The sequence below is a fragment of the Stegodyphus dumicola genome, chromosome 3 (genome assembly GCF_044657685.1).
Source record: "Stegodyphus dumicola isolate Sdum_Otavi_A_Nest chromosome 3, ASM4465768v1".
NCBI classification, from domain to species: Eukaryota; Metazoa; Arthropoda; class Arachnida; order Araneae; family Eresidae; genus Stegodyphus; species Stegodyphus dumicola.
This window is the reverse complement of record NC_140770.1, coordinates 37,304,631-37,319,429: the sequence shown is the minus strand read 5'-3', so window position 1 is coordinate 37,319,429 and position 14,799 is coordinate 37,304,631. Positions and strand designations below refer to the sequence as shown.

At 35.1% G+C, this 14,799-nt stretch overlaps 1 protein-coding gene across 1 annotated transcript in view; it reads left to right on the top strand.

The window, feature by feature from the left end:
• Positions 1–14,799, top strand: part of LOC118190890 (ras-related protein Rab-20-like) — a 121,397-nt gene that overhangs the window by 103,270 nt on the left and 3,328 nt on the right. The window contains exon 5 of the mRNA XM_085812768.1: positions 7,862–7,958. Coding sequence (XP_085668894.1) covers positions 7,862–7,958 — 97 coding nt within the window. The remainder of the gene's footprint in view (positions 1–7,861; positions 7,959–14,799) is intronic.

The window sequence follows — 14,799 nt, the reverse complement described above, 5'->3', positions numbered from 1 at the left end:
AAACCCCTAAGAATGAAAAGCTGTTCCCAGATGATGTCCTGATTCGAAACCAAGAGAAGGGGTGGATGACGGAATCATTAATGTTTGATTGGCTCCGAAATGTATGGGAACGCCGTCCCGGTGTCCCGGTTCAATCCACCATAGTGCTTTGTCTGGACGCATTTCGTGGTTATCTCACCGACGACGTAAAAAAGAACACGCGCAGCCTATGTAGTGATCTTGTAATCATTCCTGGAGGGATGACGTCTGTGTTACAACCACTGGACGTTAGTATAAATAAACTTTTTAAGAGGTACGTTCATGCGGAGTACGAAAAATGGTTTTGTGAGCCAAACAGTGAATTGACCCCGATAGGAAAAATTAAGTGTCTTACACCGCACATTGTTGCACACTGGGTTTCTGCTGCCTGGAAAAGCATCGAAGATCCAATGATTGCGAAATCTTTCAAGAAATGCTGCATTTCAAATTCATTGAATGGCAGTGAAGATGACGCGCTCTGGAACGCCGAGGATGACGATGATTGACGATGAGAAAAGAAGAAATGAATCTGCTTCTGACGAAGAGAGCTGCGAGGATTCCAGTGATGAAAATGTAACTTCTTGTGTAGTTTGTTGAATTTAATTACTTCTGAACTTTAATGCAAGTAATTTAAGAAGAGTCAACTAATGAGTATATCTCAAGAATTCAAAAATTTTATTATTACATTTTTAAACAGTTCACATGACATTCAGCTAGCACAGTAACACGTGCATCACAACAACGGAATCGCATAGCATGAATGCCATTAAAGTTATTTACAGTTACAGTTATAGTTGTAGTTAATTTAAATATACATCACAGAAAATATTAGTGAATAAAGACGATTACTATTAATCACGGTTTGTAGAAACTGTTAGCTATAGAAATGTTACGATTTATTTCATGTTCATATTTTACGATAGGTACCGTATATAAGAAGGTACCGTATAAAATAAGATTCAATAAATTCTTCATACCATTGATGCGCATTACATTCGCCGAGAAACAATTTTTTTATTATTTAAAGTTTTAAAATGGGGATGCGCATTAGATTCGATGGCGCATTAGATTCGCATAAATACGGTACTTCTTAAAAGCATTCTTTCCAAAGCAGAAAGCCTCTACCCCTTAATCAATGAATTTTCAACTCCCTTCGTAAGTAGGAACCCACGTCAGTTTTGTTAATATTACAGTTTATATTTGTATGAAAAGAGAGAAAATAAAGGAAAATCTGAAAGCTTTTCATATTTTATATTACGCCCAAAAGGAAACGTTTTTTCAACGTTTTGTGTGGTACCTTTATTTATTAAATATAATGTTCTACGCACTTAAACATAAAATTCAATTCAACAGCAATATCACAAAATATTTAAAAAGAGCATAATTTAAGAATTTCCGATACACAGTTTCGGGCGCTGGAGATGCATTTTTTTTCGTATAGTGTTCCCATTGTACGCTTTTAAATCGATGAGTTTGTTAATAAAAAATTCGTTAAAGTTTTACAAAATTGGAAATAGCTAATAAAACAAATTCCAAATTCGGGATTACAAGTGCTCATGTTCGGTTGGATGACTACGTTATTCAAAACTGGATGGCTCTAGGTACCGCTGTTTTTGAAAATGCGAGAAACATTAATGCATTCATGCAGAATCTTCATTAATTAGTTTCTTTAAATATAATACATGGTAATAATATTTTGTAGCAACAGTTTGAAAGTGAATCAACGCAGAAAGTGAAGCCATGCAAAATGTCGTTTTGAGACTAATAGACGTTTGGGTCTAACCTCCCTTTGGGCTAAAAAAAAAAAAAAAAAAAAAAATAAATAAATAAAATAAATTTTAAATTAGCAAGTTAAAATTCGGAAATAGCAACATTTTACTCCTTACTACCTCGCTCGAAAAATGCAATTTTGAATACAGTGATAATTTTGCTTCTTTATTAAATTATTCTTATAACATGGCTTGCATGAATGGATTATATTCTACTACACGAAATATTTTCATACCAATAAATTGCTACAGTAAGAGAACGAAAGTACAGTAAACCCTTTCTAAGATGACTAGCACAGGTTCATAAGATTTTGGGCTTTTGGCGAATTATAGAAATAGCTCTCAGCACCAATGTCCAAATTCTCAGAAATATTAATCATCGTAGGAAGATAATCACCAGAAGAAAAACCACTGTTCACATTCTGAAGTGCATTATTCTATAAATGAAAATACATTAAGCCGATTCGATTGCGTGTATGCCCGTATCTATATTTATATATAGTAAAAATTATAATATAAAATAAATATAGTGTAAAATATATGTTACCGTTAAAGCGTATAATGCAGTTATTTCCTCGAATAAATGAGTATTTGACGGGGAAAAAACTAGCCAAGCCGGTTAAGCTATTTATTTTAAAATAACTATATTAAGTATAGAATATAGTATTCTATTAACTAACTAATGATAAATGCTGCACAGACGGTGTAGTGGTTAGAGGAGCCAACTTGCGATACCTAACGGCCTGGGTTCGAATCCAAAGGAATGCATAGTTCTAATTGCCCGTCCTTTCATAGGAGGCAAAGGTGGCTCACTTATTAGCTGCCTGCATAATAAAGTGACAACTACTTCTGGCCTTAGTCGAAGTCGGCTGAAGGCCCATCATTCATATTTAAAAAAAAAAAAAAAAAAAACTTAATAACCAAAAAATCTGAAAGGTTTCAGGTTTTAAATTACGTTCCAAAGGGGCGTTTTTTTTTTAACGTTTTGTGTGTTACCTTTATTTATTAAATATCATGTTCTTTGCGCTTAAACCATAAAATTCAGTTCAATAGCAATGTCGCAAAATAATTTTAAAATGAGCATATCTTTAAAATTTCCGATACACAGTTCCGCGCGCTGGAGATAATTTTTTTTCGTATAGTGTTGCCATTCCTCGCTTTTAAATCGTTGAGTTTGTTAATCAAAAATTCATTAAAGTTTTACAAAATATGAAATTGATAATAAAACAAATTTCAAATTTGGGCTTCCAGATGCTCATATTTGCAGGAGGATTACGTCATTCATAATTCGATGGTTCTATGTACTGTTGTTTTATCACAATGCGAAACATACACATACATTTATGCAGATTTTTCATTATTTAATTTCTTCAAATATAATTCAGGTCTCTAACATTTGGTGGCAACAACGTAAAATCGCAAAACGATAAACCGTTAAAGTGAAAAAGAAATTGACACTAAAAAATATCTATCGTTTTATAAATTAACTGATGATAAATCGTTAGTGTTTAGAAAATTATATTTCATATTACGGATAGATTAAATAATAAAGGAATGCATAATATAATATTATTGCTAGATTCGTTAAACCGTAATAAAATATAACAGACTATACTGCGTCAATAGTTCTGTTTAAATTTTTACAGCTTATCAAATTATTAAGCTACAGAGGCTGGACAAAAATATGGAAACACCTTTAAAAAAGCATGTTTCTTTGCTTAATATGGTGTAGGAAACCCGTTGGCATCCAAAACAGCTTGCAGTCTTCTCGAAATGGATAAATACAGTTCCTGTATGTTTGCCAAGGGAATATTATACCATTCTTCCTGCAAAACGGTGGCAAGTTCAGATAACGATGTTGGCGGTGGATAACGAGAACGCACTTTCCGTTCCAATGTAGACCACAAAGGTTCGATAATGTTCAGGTCTGGTGACTGTGGTGGCCAGGGGAGATGAGACAACTCATCCTCGTGCTCAGAAAACCAATCCTGGACAATGTGAGCTGTGTGAACAGGGGCTTTGTCGTCTTGGAAGACACCATCACCATCGGGGAACAAAGTTTATACCATGGGATCAACTTGATCGGCCAAAATGTTCACATAAGTCTTGGCAGTCATGTGCCCTGACACAGTTATCATGGGGCTAGCAGAGAACCACGATATGGCTGCCCAAACCATAACAGAACCTCCGCCATGTTGCACTGTTAGCAACAAGCAGTCTGTATTATAGGCTTGAGATGGCGTTCTCCAGACGTAAACTCGGCCAGAAGTAGGAAACAATGTGAAAGAAGACTCGTCAGACCATATTACTCGCTTCCACTGCTCTATAGTCCAGGCTTTATGACTTAAACACCACCTTTTCCTGTTACGGGCATTAGCATCACTGATGAGTGGCTTCTCAATTGCAGCACGGCCAGCAATTCCCTGTTTATGAAGCTCCCTTCTAATTGTTTTGGTACTCACAGGGTTCGGTAACACAACATTCATTTCAGCAGTAACTTTTGCAGCAGTGGTCTTCTTATTTTTCTTCACAATTGCCCTTAGTGATCGTCTGTCACGATCACTCAGGACACACTTTCGTCCGCGCTGTGATTTAGCAGATGATGTTTTTCCGCTTTTCAAATATGCGGAATAAATCTTCGATACAGTACCTCTTGAAACACTAAACACCTCGGCTACCTTGCTTACGGAAGCACCTTCCATACGTGCTCCAACAATTTGCCCACGTTCGAAGTCTGTTAACTCTGACATAATGCAATGACAACTTCACATAACAGTACTCCGACAACAACTGAACTGTTTAGCACATTTACGAAGTTTTATAGGTGGTGTCAGTAGTCAAAAACGCCAGCGCCATCTACATATTTCATTAAAATCAACCTTTCTTTTCAAACATGCATTTCACAAGGTGTTTCCATATTTTTGTCCATCCACTGTATTTAGTCCTGCAAACAAGCAGCTTTCGCGTGCCGTCTTTACTGACAATTCGTCATTTATCAACACTTTAATGTGACACAAACTGTTAACTTCCAGTTAGGAATGGATGAAATTTAGTTTCAAGGGCGGCAATCATTGATATAACAGAGAAGAAACATTTGCTCCCCATGAATTCTTTCCTTCCGGGTGATGTGGGTCGATTTCCTAAATGAAACGGATGAAGGAAACGCGGGGAAGAATATGCGATTTTCCCACAGGCAAGTTGGAAAAACCTCCCATCGAAATGACCTTGCTCGACTGCAGCCAGCTCAACGTCTTACCCTTAAAACCTCCCTAAAGAGAATTCGCTATAACCCTGCCGGTTAAATAAGAATTTGGCCGGTTTCCCCAACTAAGATTGGCGACATTATTTGGCGAGATTTTAGAGTTCTTTTTTTTTTTTTTTTTTCGTTATTATTTTCCGGGTGACATTTTTTCCGTTCCTTATCTTCCGGGGACATTTTTTCCGTTTCCCTTTTTTCCGGGTGACATTTTTTCCGCGCACCAAAGTACCTTAATGCCATTAACTAATTTCCAAAAAGTTTTCTTCAATACAGCAAAAAATCATGAAACGCTCAGATCAAAGCAGAATCAAATTTGTGATTGAATTCACATAAATCATGCATTTGAACATGGCACATACAATTTGAAAAGAAACAACATTGTTTTGACTGCTATAAAGGCCCTTATATCCAGATTTTACCCGAATCATGAAACATTTTTCAAAAGTTATTATTACTTGTATTAGAAATATATCTTCATAAATATAAATAAGCAAGCAATTTTTTTTTTTTTTTTTTTTTTTTTTTTTTTTTTTTTTTTTTTTTTTTACTTCACTGTTAGAAACATCATGTAAATAAATAAATTTTTATTAACAAACATTTTAAACTATTTAAACTATAAATACACTACATTGAGGGATTTTTAATTATATAAAGTTATAACAAAAGCACTGTTTTTCAGTAGCTAAAAGCATTTTAAACACCACGATTTTACAATAATTATATACAGTCAAAAGTCGTTAATCCGGACTCGTCGAGACTTCGGTGATTCTGGATTATCGATTTTTCCGGATTATAGATCATCAGTTTAAATCTCGTAAGATGGCATGCAGAAATTCTAAAATTAAAAATACGAAACCGTAATTTATGAAATAAAGAACAGTTATAATCTAAAGGGTATCAAAATTTACAAAAAAAAGAAAAAAAAAAAAAAAAAAAAAAAAAAGCTTAATATTTATTTGTTTACTTTATTAAACATTTCTTTCAATGTAAGTTGTTTAAGTTGCTTCGTTTTGTGTGATAATACTTTCTCTTTAATTCTATAAACAGACATAATTTCTTGTTCAGTTACAAAGTTCCGCTGTTCAAGTCCCGTTAATTGTTGTGCCGAGAATACCGACTAACTTGTCAATCGAAATTTTTTCGTTTTCACTAACCTCTCTGTCACCTTCTTCATGTCTTTATCCATTTTTTGCTGCAATTCCACTTTTTGTTTGATGGACATCGAAGCATACTTTCGTTTTGTACGATCCTTTGGGAGCTCTAGAATCGGAAATTCTATTTGACATAATCGAAAGTTCAAGTTTACTTTTATAAAATTGCTCTTGCAGTCTGCAAAAAATAATAAGCCGGATCCAATTCGAAGATTAAGGAACAATGCAATCATCAACATTAACTGAAATAGATAATTAGATAATTTTAGCTTGTACCGTCCGTTATACATAAAACGCGCACGCGAAAACGTATTCTGTGCTTGCGCACATGCACATGCGCAGTCGTATAAGGTCTTACGCGCACGCATAAACGCCTATGCGCATGTGTCAACGCGGCGCATGCGCAGAAAGTTTTTAGCTTTGAGGTCCGGATTATGGGTGTCCGAATTAACGACTTTTGACTGTATATGTTAAAATAGAAGCAATCAGCTTACACTTGCTTGAATTCGCTGAAAGCTAGACTGCAAATGTCGCAAATAATGAGGGAAATGAAAAAACAAGTGTAAAATCCCTCATTTCGGGCTTTTACCGGAAGACATTGGTATCTTGTAGGCTTTACCGCAAAGGTTTGATAACAAGCCGAAATGAAATCATATTGAAGCATACTTCGGACTTTTACTGATATTGCCTTCTAACAAGCATTGTTTTGCTACGTTCGCTAGGCTATCATTAGTGGACATATTTTTATTTTAGGAAGATTTTCAGATTAGCAGTCTCGCAAATCAATAACGCTCGGTGTCAGATTTTCCGCAAATTGCAGTGCACCGCATTAGATCGTCTTTGTTCATAATACCATTACTGCACAGTGGGCAGAATGGGCATTGCAGGATATCAATGTGAAATAGGTGCCCCGGCCAAGCAATCATATGCAGCAATAAGTCATAAGGTCGCCGCAGTTGTAGAACGAGTCTACTCAGGAATATTGTCTTGGATATTTTTCAACTATTTCCGTGTAGAATTTCTACACACTAAGTTTTGATGACAGTTAAAGTGTGCTAAATGACAGAAGTGTATTTAATAATACGTTTAGCAGTTGAAAAAGGAATCTCTCTTTTAACCAGCTAAGGAATCACAGATCCCTTTTTAGACAATAAATCAGCTTTTTCATTAGCATTCACACCACAGTGCTCCGAGATCCACTAGAGACAACACAGATCTCTTTTCTCTTAACCTGTTGTAAATAATTTCTCTGTTGTAATACATCTAAAGATGCATTACAACATGAATCCCGAATATAAGCTGAGGAAAGAAAGGAAAATACTGGTAATAATTTACCAGCAGGGGGATTCAGATATAAGCTACCCAAAAGACGATTCATTATTTTAAGTAATATCATATACTTTTGCGTTTTACAGTATTTCTTTTCAGAGGCGATACTCATTTGATTGTTCCAAATAATATCGATGAGTTATCCTAAATGTCTTCATCCATTTCAGTGAGGATAAATCTCATTTATTGTATTATGAAAATTAGTGTCTTTTTAAACCTATTGATATATAAAGCAAGTTTTAAATTAAATTCTGATAACTCATTGTATTTTAATATTTTCAAGCCTTTTACACTCATTATATGTTAAAATAATAAATACATCTTTTATTTTTTAGCACACGTTACATTCCTATAATAAATAATGTGAGCTCTACTAAATTGAAAGTGATTGTTGGAACTAAGAGAGACCTTACCCGAACACTTCCACGTCAGGTAATATATAAGATTTTTGGCTAATTTTTTATACTATAAACCAGTGTTTTTCAACCGGATTTACTCCAAAGATCGATAAAATATTTCGGTACGTTCTCCGGACCAGTAAGTTTAATACAGTACAAAGTCCGTAATCCGGACGTCCATTATTCGGAATAATCTATAATCCCGACCTCAATGCCACAAACTTTACGCATGCGCGTAGAGAATGCGCATACATTACGTGCGTATGCTTTATACATGCGCGCGTTGAAAGAATTGTTTAATGAAGTAAACAAATAGATATTAAGCTTTTTTTTTTTTTTTGTAAAATTTGATACCCTTTAGATCATAATTGCTTTTTATTTCATAAATTATGGTTTCATATTTTTAATAGTATAATTTCTGCATGCCATCTTACCAGATTTAAATTGATGATCTATAATCTGGAAAAACCCCTAATCTGGAATCGCAGAAGTTCCGACGAGTCCAGAATACGGACTTTGTACTGTAATTCGACCCATTGGCACAGTTTTTTCACGTAAATAAATCATGAAAACAAAAATAACGGGTAACTTCATGGACCGGCAAATATTTCTTGCGGACCGGCAGTTGAGAAGCACTGCTATAAACTATTTAAGAGAGGTGCGCAGTGTTTCAGAAGAAAATATTTTAAAGACTGAAGAACATAGTGTAACAGCTTTAAATAGTATTAAAATCTTGTAGTTTAAATAATTTAAATAGATGAACATTAAGTTATTTGTGAATGGCAATATTCGAAACCAGACTCGAGTGCCACGTGCGACTCTCGCACGAAGAATGTAATTTATTTTTAAATGTTAGAATATGTTTTCTTTTCTTGTTTGTATGTCGCCATTTTTTTGAGTGTTAAATAAAAGTTATTGCTGTGTTCCATCATTGGAATTGCTTCATTTCGTCAAAGAAGTATCACAGTCATAATTATTTTGGAGGCACCGACCAAGATCGAATAATCGTGCGTATTTTTATTTTATTAGTTCATCACTGAACATAATATTAGTGATACCAGATTATTACTTCCTGTTCATATAGAATTGCTTTATTTTATTAGTTCATCACTGAACGCAATATTAGCGATACCAGATTATTATTTCCTGTTAATATTAAATTGTCTTATTTTATTACCGTATTTGATATTATATTTAATATTCATTTTAGTTGTGCAGACGGTAGACATATATATATATTGCTCTATGTTATTATTCTTATTTTAATCACAATTAATGTGGTAGAGAGAATGAACTTCAAATAATTTAAATATTTCATTTTTGAGGTATACGTACTTAACAAAGTGCATTTAATTTCGTGATTCCTGACTGCATTAATTAATTAAAGTAATTGAATTGAGCTATTTTGAGGAAATATAAAGAAAACAGTGTTCGTTAATTTTAAACATAGAAACAATGTCTTACTTAGGAAGAACTCGTAAGGAAGATTTGCAAAATCTCGCGGCTGAACTGGGAGTTCATGTGACTGCAGATTTGAAAATAGTCGATTTAAAACAGAAAATTGTTGAAAGTAGAGATTATGATGAAGTATTCGTCAAAGGAGTCTTAGACACAATAATAGAAGAACGGAAAGTGAGGGAGGAAAGGGAAGAACGGAAAGAGAGGGAGGAAAGAGAGGGAGGAAAGAGAAGAACGGAAAGAGAGGGAGGAAAGGGAAAGAGAAGAACGGAAAGAGAGGGAGGAAAGGGAAAGAGAAGAACGTAGGAGACAGGAAGAAGCGGAAGAGCGGAGAAGGAAAGAACAGTATGAATTAGAGAGATTAAGACTTGAAGCAGAGACAAAGTCTCAAAATACCGGACAGATCCGGCTGAAAACGGAGCTGCGTCACCTTATGCAGAAATTCGATGACAAGAAAGGAGATATCAGTCTATATTTGCTATTGTTTGAAAGGCAAGCAGAATGGGCTAAAATTGATAAAGAAGAATTTGTATCTCATTTACTAGGACTACTTCCTTACGAAGTAACCCAGTTAATAGCTAGAGAACCCTCCGATAAAGCTAAAGACTATGAACACGTAAAGAATTTATTGTTAAGACGGTTTAAACTAAGCCCGGAAAGGTTTAGGCAGAAACTTATGAAACATCAAAAGAGTACCGAATCCACATGGGTGGATTTCAATTATGAAATAGAAAATTATTGCAAGGAATGGGTGACTGGTCTAGGAGTTAAGACTTTTGATCAGTTGCTAGATTTGATGGTGATTGACCAACTTAAGCGTCGAGTTCCTCCTGAAATTCGAGATCATTTTCTTGATGAGTGGGTAGAGATGATTTCATCTAAAAAATTAGCTGAAAAACTTGATGCCTATGAAAACGTTTGCGGAAACTTTAAAAAAAAGCCTGTAGTGGATAGGCAGAAAGAAAGATACAATGCACTAACTCAAGGTAAATTGAGTTCAGATAATAAAAATAAAACTGAAAACAAAATGTCATCAGGATTTAATACGCAAAGCTTGTTTCATAGACCTAGAAGTCCACGTCCAGATGATAAATATGAAAAACGAAAGACGCCACAATGCTATCAGTGTGGGTCCTATCAACATTTAAGGCCCCAATGTCCAAAACTTAAGAATAGTACTGAATCTCCTGCTAATCTTAACAGAATTAGTGCAAAACCAGAGGATAAATTTCTATTACCTTATACTAGTATGGGTTACGTAAATGGTCATAAAATTCCTATATTAAGGGATTCAGGTGCTAGTATTGATATAGTTTGTCGCAAATACATCACGCCGGAAATGCTGACAGGTGAAAATGTGTGGGTGCAACAGCCATTAGACTTGAATCCAACCTGTTTACCATTGGCTGAGATCGAACTAAATTGCGATCTTGGGCGAGTAATAACTAAGGCTGCCATTATTAGAAATGAACTCGACAAAGGAAGGTATTTATTAGGCAATCGAACTTTTGCACTGTTGAATAAACAAAGAAAGGAGCCTGATAGTTGTCCTCACCAGGTTAATGCTGTCTCTACTAGAGCTCAAAGGAAAAGAGAAATAGCTGAAGAGAAGCTCTTGGAACCGATGAAGGAAGAAAATAAAGCATCCAGATATGTTTTTGAAGAAGAAGATAATTTACCGGAACTAAATACGGAAGATGAAGCTCTCATGAAACTGGTAAAAATTGACTCAGAAGAAATTGCACAACTTCAGCTTGCTGATAAGGAACTGTCTAAAATCATCCAAGAAGTTAAAGAAGGTACATGCAAAAATGAGAACTATAGTCTGACAGGAAAAGAACTTTTAGTTAAAAAAACGACGGATAAAATGGGCTTTGAAAGACAGCTTGTCGTTATACCTGAAAAACTCAAGCCGTCAATTATAAAGATGTGCCACGAAGGAACTTCTGGTCATTTGGGTGTCAAAAAGACCAAAGACAGACTTGCTAGATATTTTTACTGGACGAGGTGTTACAAAGAAACTGAAGATTTTGTAAGAACCTGTGATGCTTGTCAGCGCGCTGGAAAAGGAAATGACAAAAAGAAGGCTCCAATGACATTAGTACCAGTAATTTCCGAAATATTCACTAAAATAAATGTCGATGCCGTTGGTCCGCTACCTATTTCAAAGACTGGAAAAAAATATATTATTACAGCTCTGTGTATGTCGTCCAAATATCCAGATGCTGTAGCGGTGACAGACATTTCTTCGCCATCTGTGATTGATGCTTTCTTACAGATTTTCAGTCGTATGGGTTTCCCAAAAGTGTTCCAAACAGATCAGGGGACCTCTTTCGTCAGTGCTTTGACAGAGGAATTTTTGGAGCGTTTCGGCATTAAACATGTAAGAAGCTCTGTGTATCATCCGCAGAGTAATCCCGTTGAGCGATTCCATAGAACGCTAAAAAGGGTGTTAAGAGTCGTATGTATAGGAGCGACTTCGGATTGGGAGAATTATCTACCATCAGTTCTTTTTGCTCTCAGAACAGTCACACACGAAAGCACTGGTTTTACACCAGCAGAATTAGTTCATGGCAAAAACCTACGAACGCCAGTCACTTTACTTTATGAGCAGTGGCTAGAACCGATTGAAGAAAGTAATAATGTTGTCAGTTACGTTTTCAAACTTATTAATCGAATGAAGAAATGCCAGGAACTTGCCGTGGAAAACATGAAAGAAGCTCAACAACGGAGGAAAACATGGTACGATCGAAACGCAGTGAAAAGAGAATTTGCTAGAGGAGATTTAGTTCTTGTTTTATCAACGAATCGTCAAAATAAACTAGAAGTACAGTGGAAAGGACCTGGAAAAATAGAGCAGAAAATTTCAGAAACCAATTATATTGTAAGTTTCGAGGAACAAAATGAGCCAAATCAAGTATATCACATTAACATGCTTAAACCATATTACAAAAGACCAGAAATGATTAATATGATAACTGAAGTGGAAGGAGACTTAGAAATGGACATTCCTCGTTTACCTTCCAATCCAAGTATATTAAATTTCTCGGACATCATAGAAGAGAATGAACTCGAGAAAAGGTTGAAATCCGAGCAAATAGAAGATTTACGAAAGATTTTATGGAAATATTCTGGTTGTTTTTCAAATAATCCTGGACTAACAAACTTAGTTTGTCACGATATTGAGCTATTAAATAACGAACCAATACAAATAAAGCCATACAGACTGTCACCCCGACAGACTGAAATTCTCAAAGGGGAAATACAGAAAATGCTCGATCTTAAAATTATAGAGCCGGGAGAATCGGACTATACATCTCCCATGATTTTGATAGAATCTTCATCAAAGGATCCTCGGCCTTGTATTGATTATCGTAAACTCAATGCTGTTACTAAAACTGAATACTATCCTTTGCCTAATATTGAAGAACGTATCGAAACTGTAGCAAAAGCAAAATATATTACCCTATTAGATTTATCTAGAGGCTACTGGCAAATTCCGTTAACAGAAAGAGCCCAAAGATATGCAACATTTGTAACTAGTTTTGGAAGTTTCAGGCCTCTACGTTTACCCTTTGGATTAAAAAATGCCCCATATTTTTTTAGCAAAGTTATGACTAAAGTCCTGGCTGCATGCGAAGGTTTCGCTGTACCATACCTGGATGACATTGCCATTTACTCAAAAAACTGGGAAGAGCACCTTAAAAACTTAACTTCTGTTCTAGAGAGAATACAGAAAGCAAATTTACGACTAAAACCATCAAAATGTAAATTTGCACAAGATCAAGTGAGATACCTAGGCCATGTTGTGGGACAAGGACAACGAACCCCGGATGAAGTAAAGATCCTGGCTGTAAAGGAGTATCCTACACCTAAAACCAAAACAGAAGTACGTGCTTTCTTAGGACTGGTAGGGTATTATCGCCAGTACATACCGAGATTTTCGGAAATTGCTTTACCCCTCACGGACGCTTTGAAGGGGGTAACAAAAAAAGGAAATATACAATGGTCTGAAATATGTGACAGAGCTTTTAAAAATTTAAAAGAGTTGCTATGCAAGAAACCAATTCTGTATGCTCCCGATTTTGATAAAAGGTTTATTATACAAACCGATGCCTCAGACAATGGCATGGGTATAGTACTATGCCAATTAGATGATGAACAACGTGAACATCCTATCTTGTATATAAGCAAAAAATTTACTAAGTTTGAAAAGAATTATTGTACTACTGAAAAGGAGTGCGCTGCTATCATCTACGCTATCAAGAAACTGCATTTTTATCTGGATGGTCAGCAAGAATTCTTGATTCAAACTGATCATAATCCTTTGGTCTGGCTACAATCCAACGCCAAATGTAACTCTAGATTGATGCGCTGGGCACTCTCATTACAACCTTATAATTTTAAGGTCATTCATCGCAAAGGATCTTTGCACAAGAACGTAGATGTTCTGAGTAGAATTAAGTAATGTAACTCTTAGTGTATGTAACCACGTTTAGAATTAATTTTATTGTTTAATGTATGCTCAACTAATGTATTTGAACGTTCTCCATTTCTTTCTTTTTAAATGTAGTGTAAAAGTATTGTTTAAAACTTAAAATTTTTTGGCCTGAAATTTAGAAATTTATAAGAGAAATAACCTTTGCTCTTTAAGCAAATGAGCAAGCCGAGCTTATTAAACTGTCAAATTTTACAGAACTTTTCCCTTCGGAAAAAGTCTCTCCGTTGGGGGAGAGGTTGTAACAGCTTTAAATAGTATTAAAATCTTGTAGTTTAAATAATTTAAATAGATGAACATTAAGTTATTTGTGAATGGCAATATTCGAAACCAGACTCGAGTGCCACGTGCGACTCTCGCACGAAGAATGTAATTTATTTTTAAATGTTAGAATATGTTTTCTTTTCTTGTTTGTATGTCGCCATTTTTTTGAGTGTTAAATAAAAGTTATTGCTGTGTTCCATCATTGGAATTGCTTCATTTCGTCAAAGAAGTATCACAATAGATTGAGATTTTTTCATTAAAAAATTTTGTGTTAAGATCTATGCAATCTTCATTCGTTTCGGGAGAAAAATCTGCGAGTTTACAGACAATGTAAATAGTATGGGTAATTATAACTAAATAGATCTTGGACAGGTTTAATACCTAATTCTGTATTATAACACATGTTCAAATCAGCTACCATCGAAACTTAAGCTTCAAGTTTGCTTCATCTGTTTGACTGAATTAAACAGATTCCTACACTCCTTAATATGAACAGAAACATCATAAGGTATTTTCTCCCTTTTTGTAATGAATAAAAACATTATAAGGTATTTTGTTTTTGTGTGCCTTCGTAATGTAACTAAATAGCATGTCCGGCTAGCAGCAGATGTTCCAATGTACGGATCCCGGCGAAGGAATTGTTTATTTTTCATAT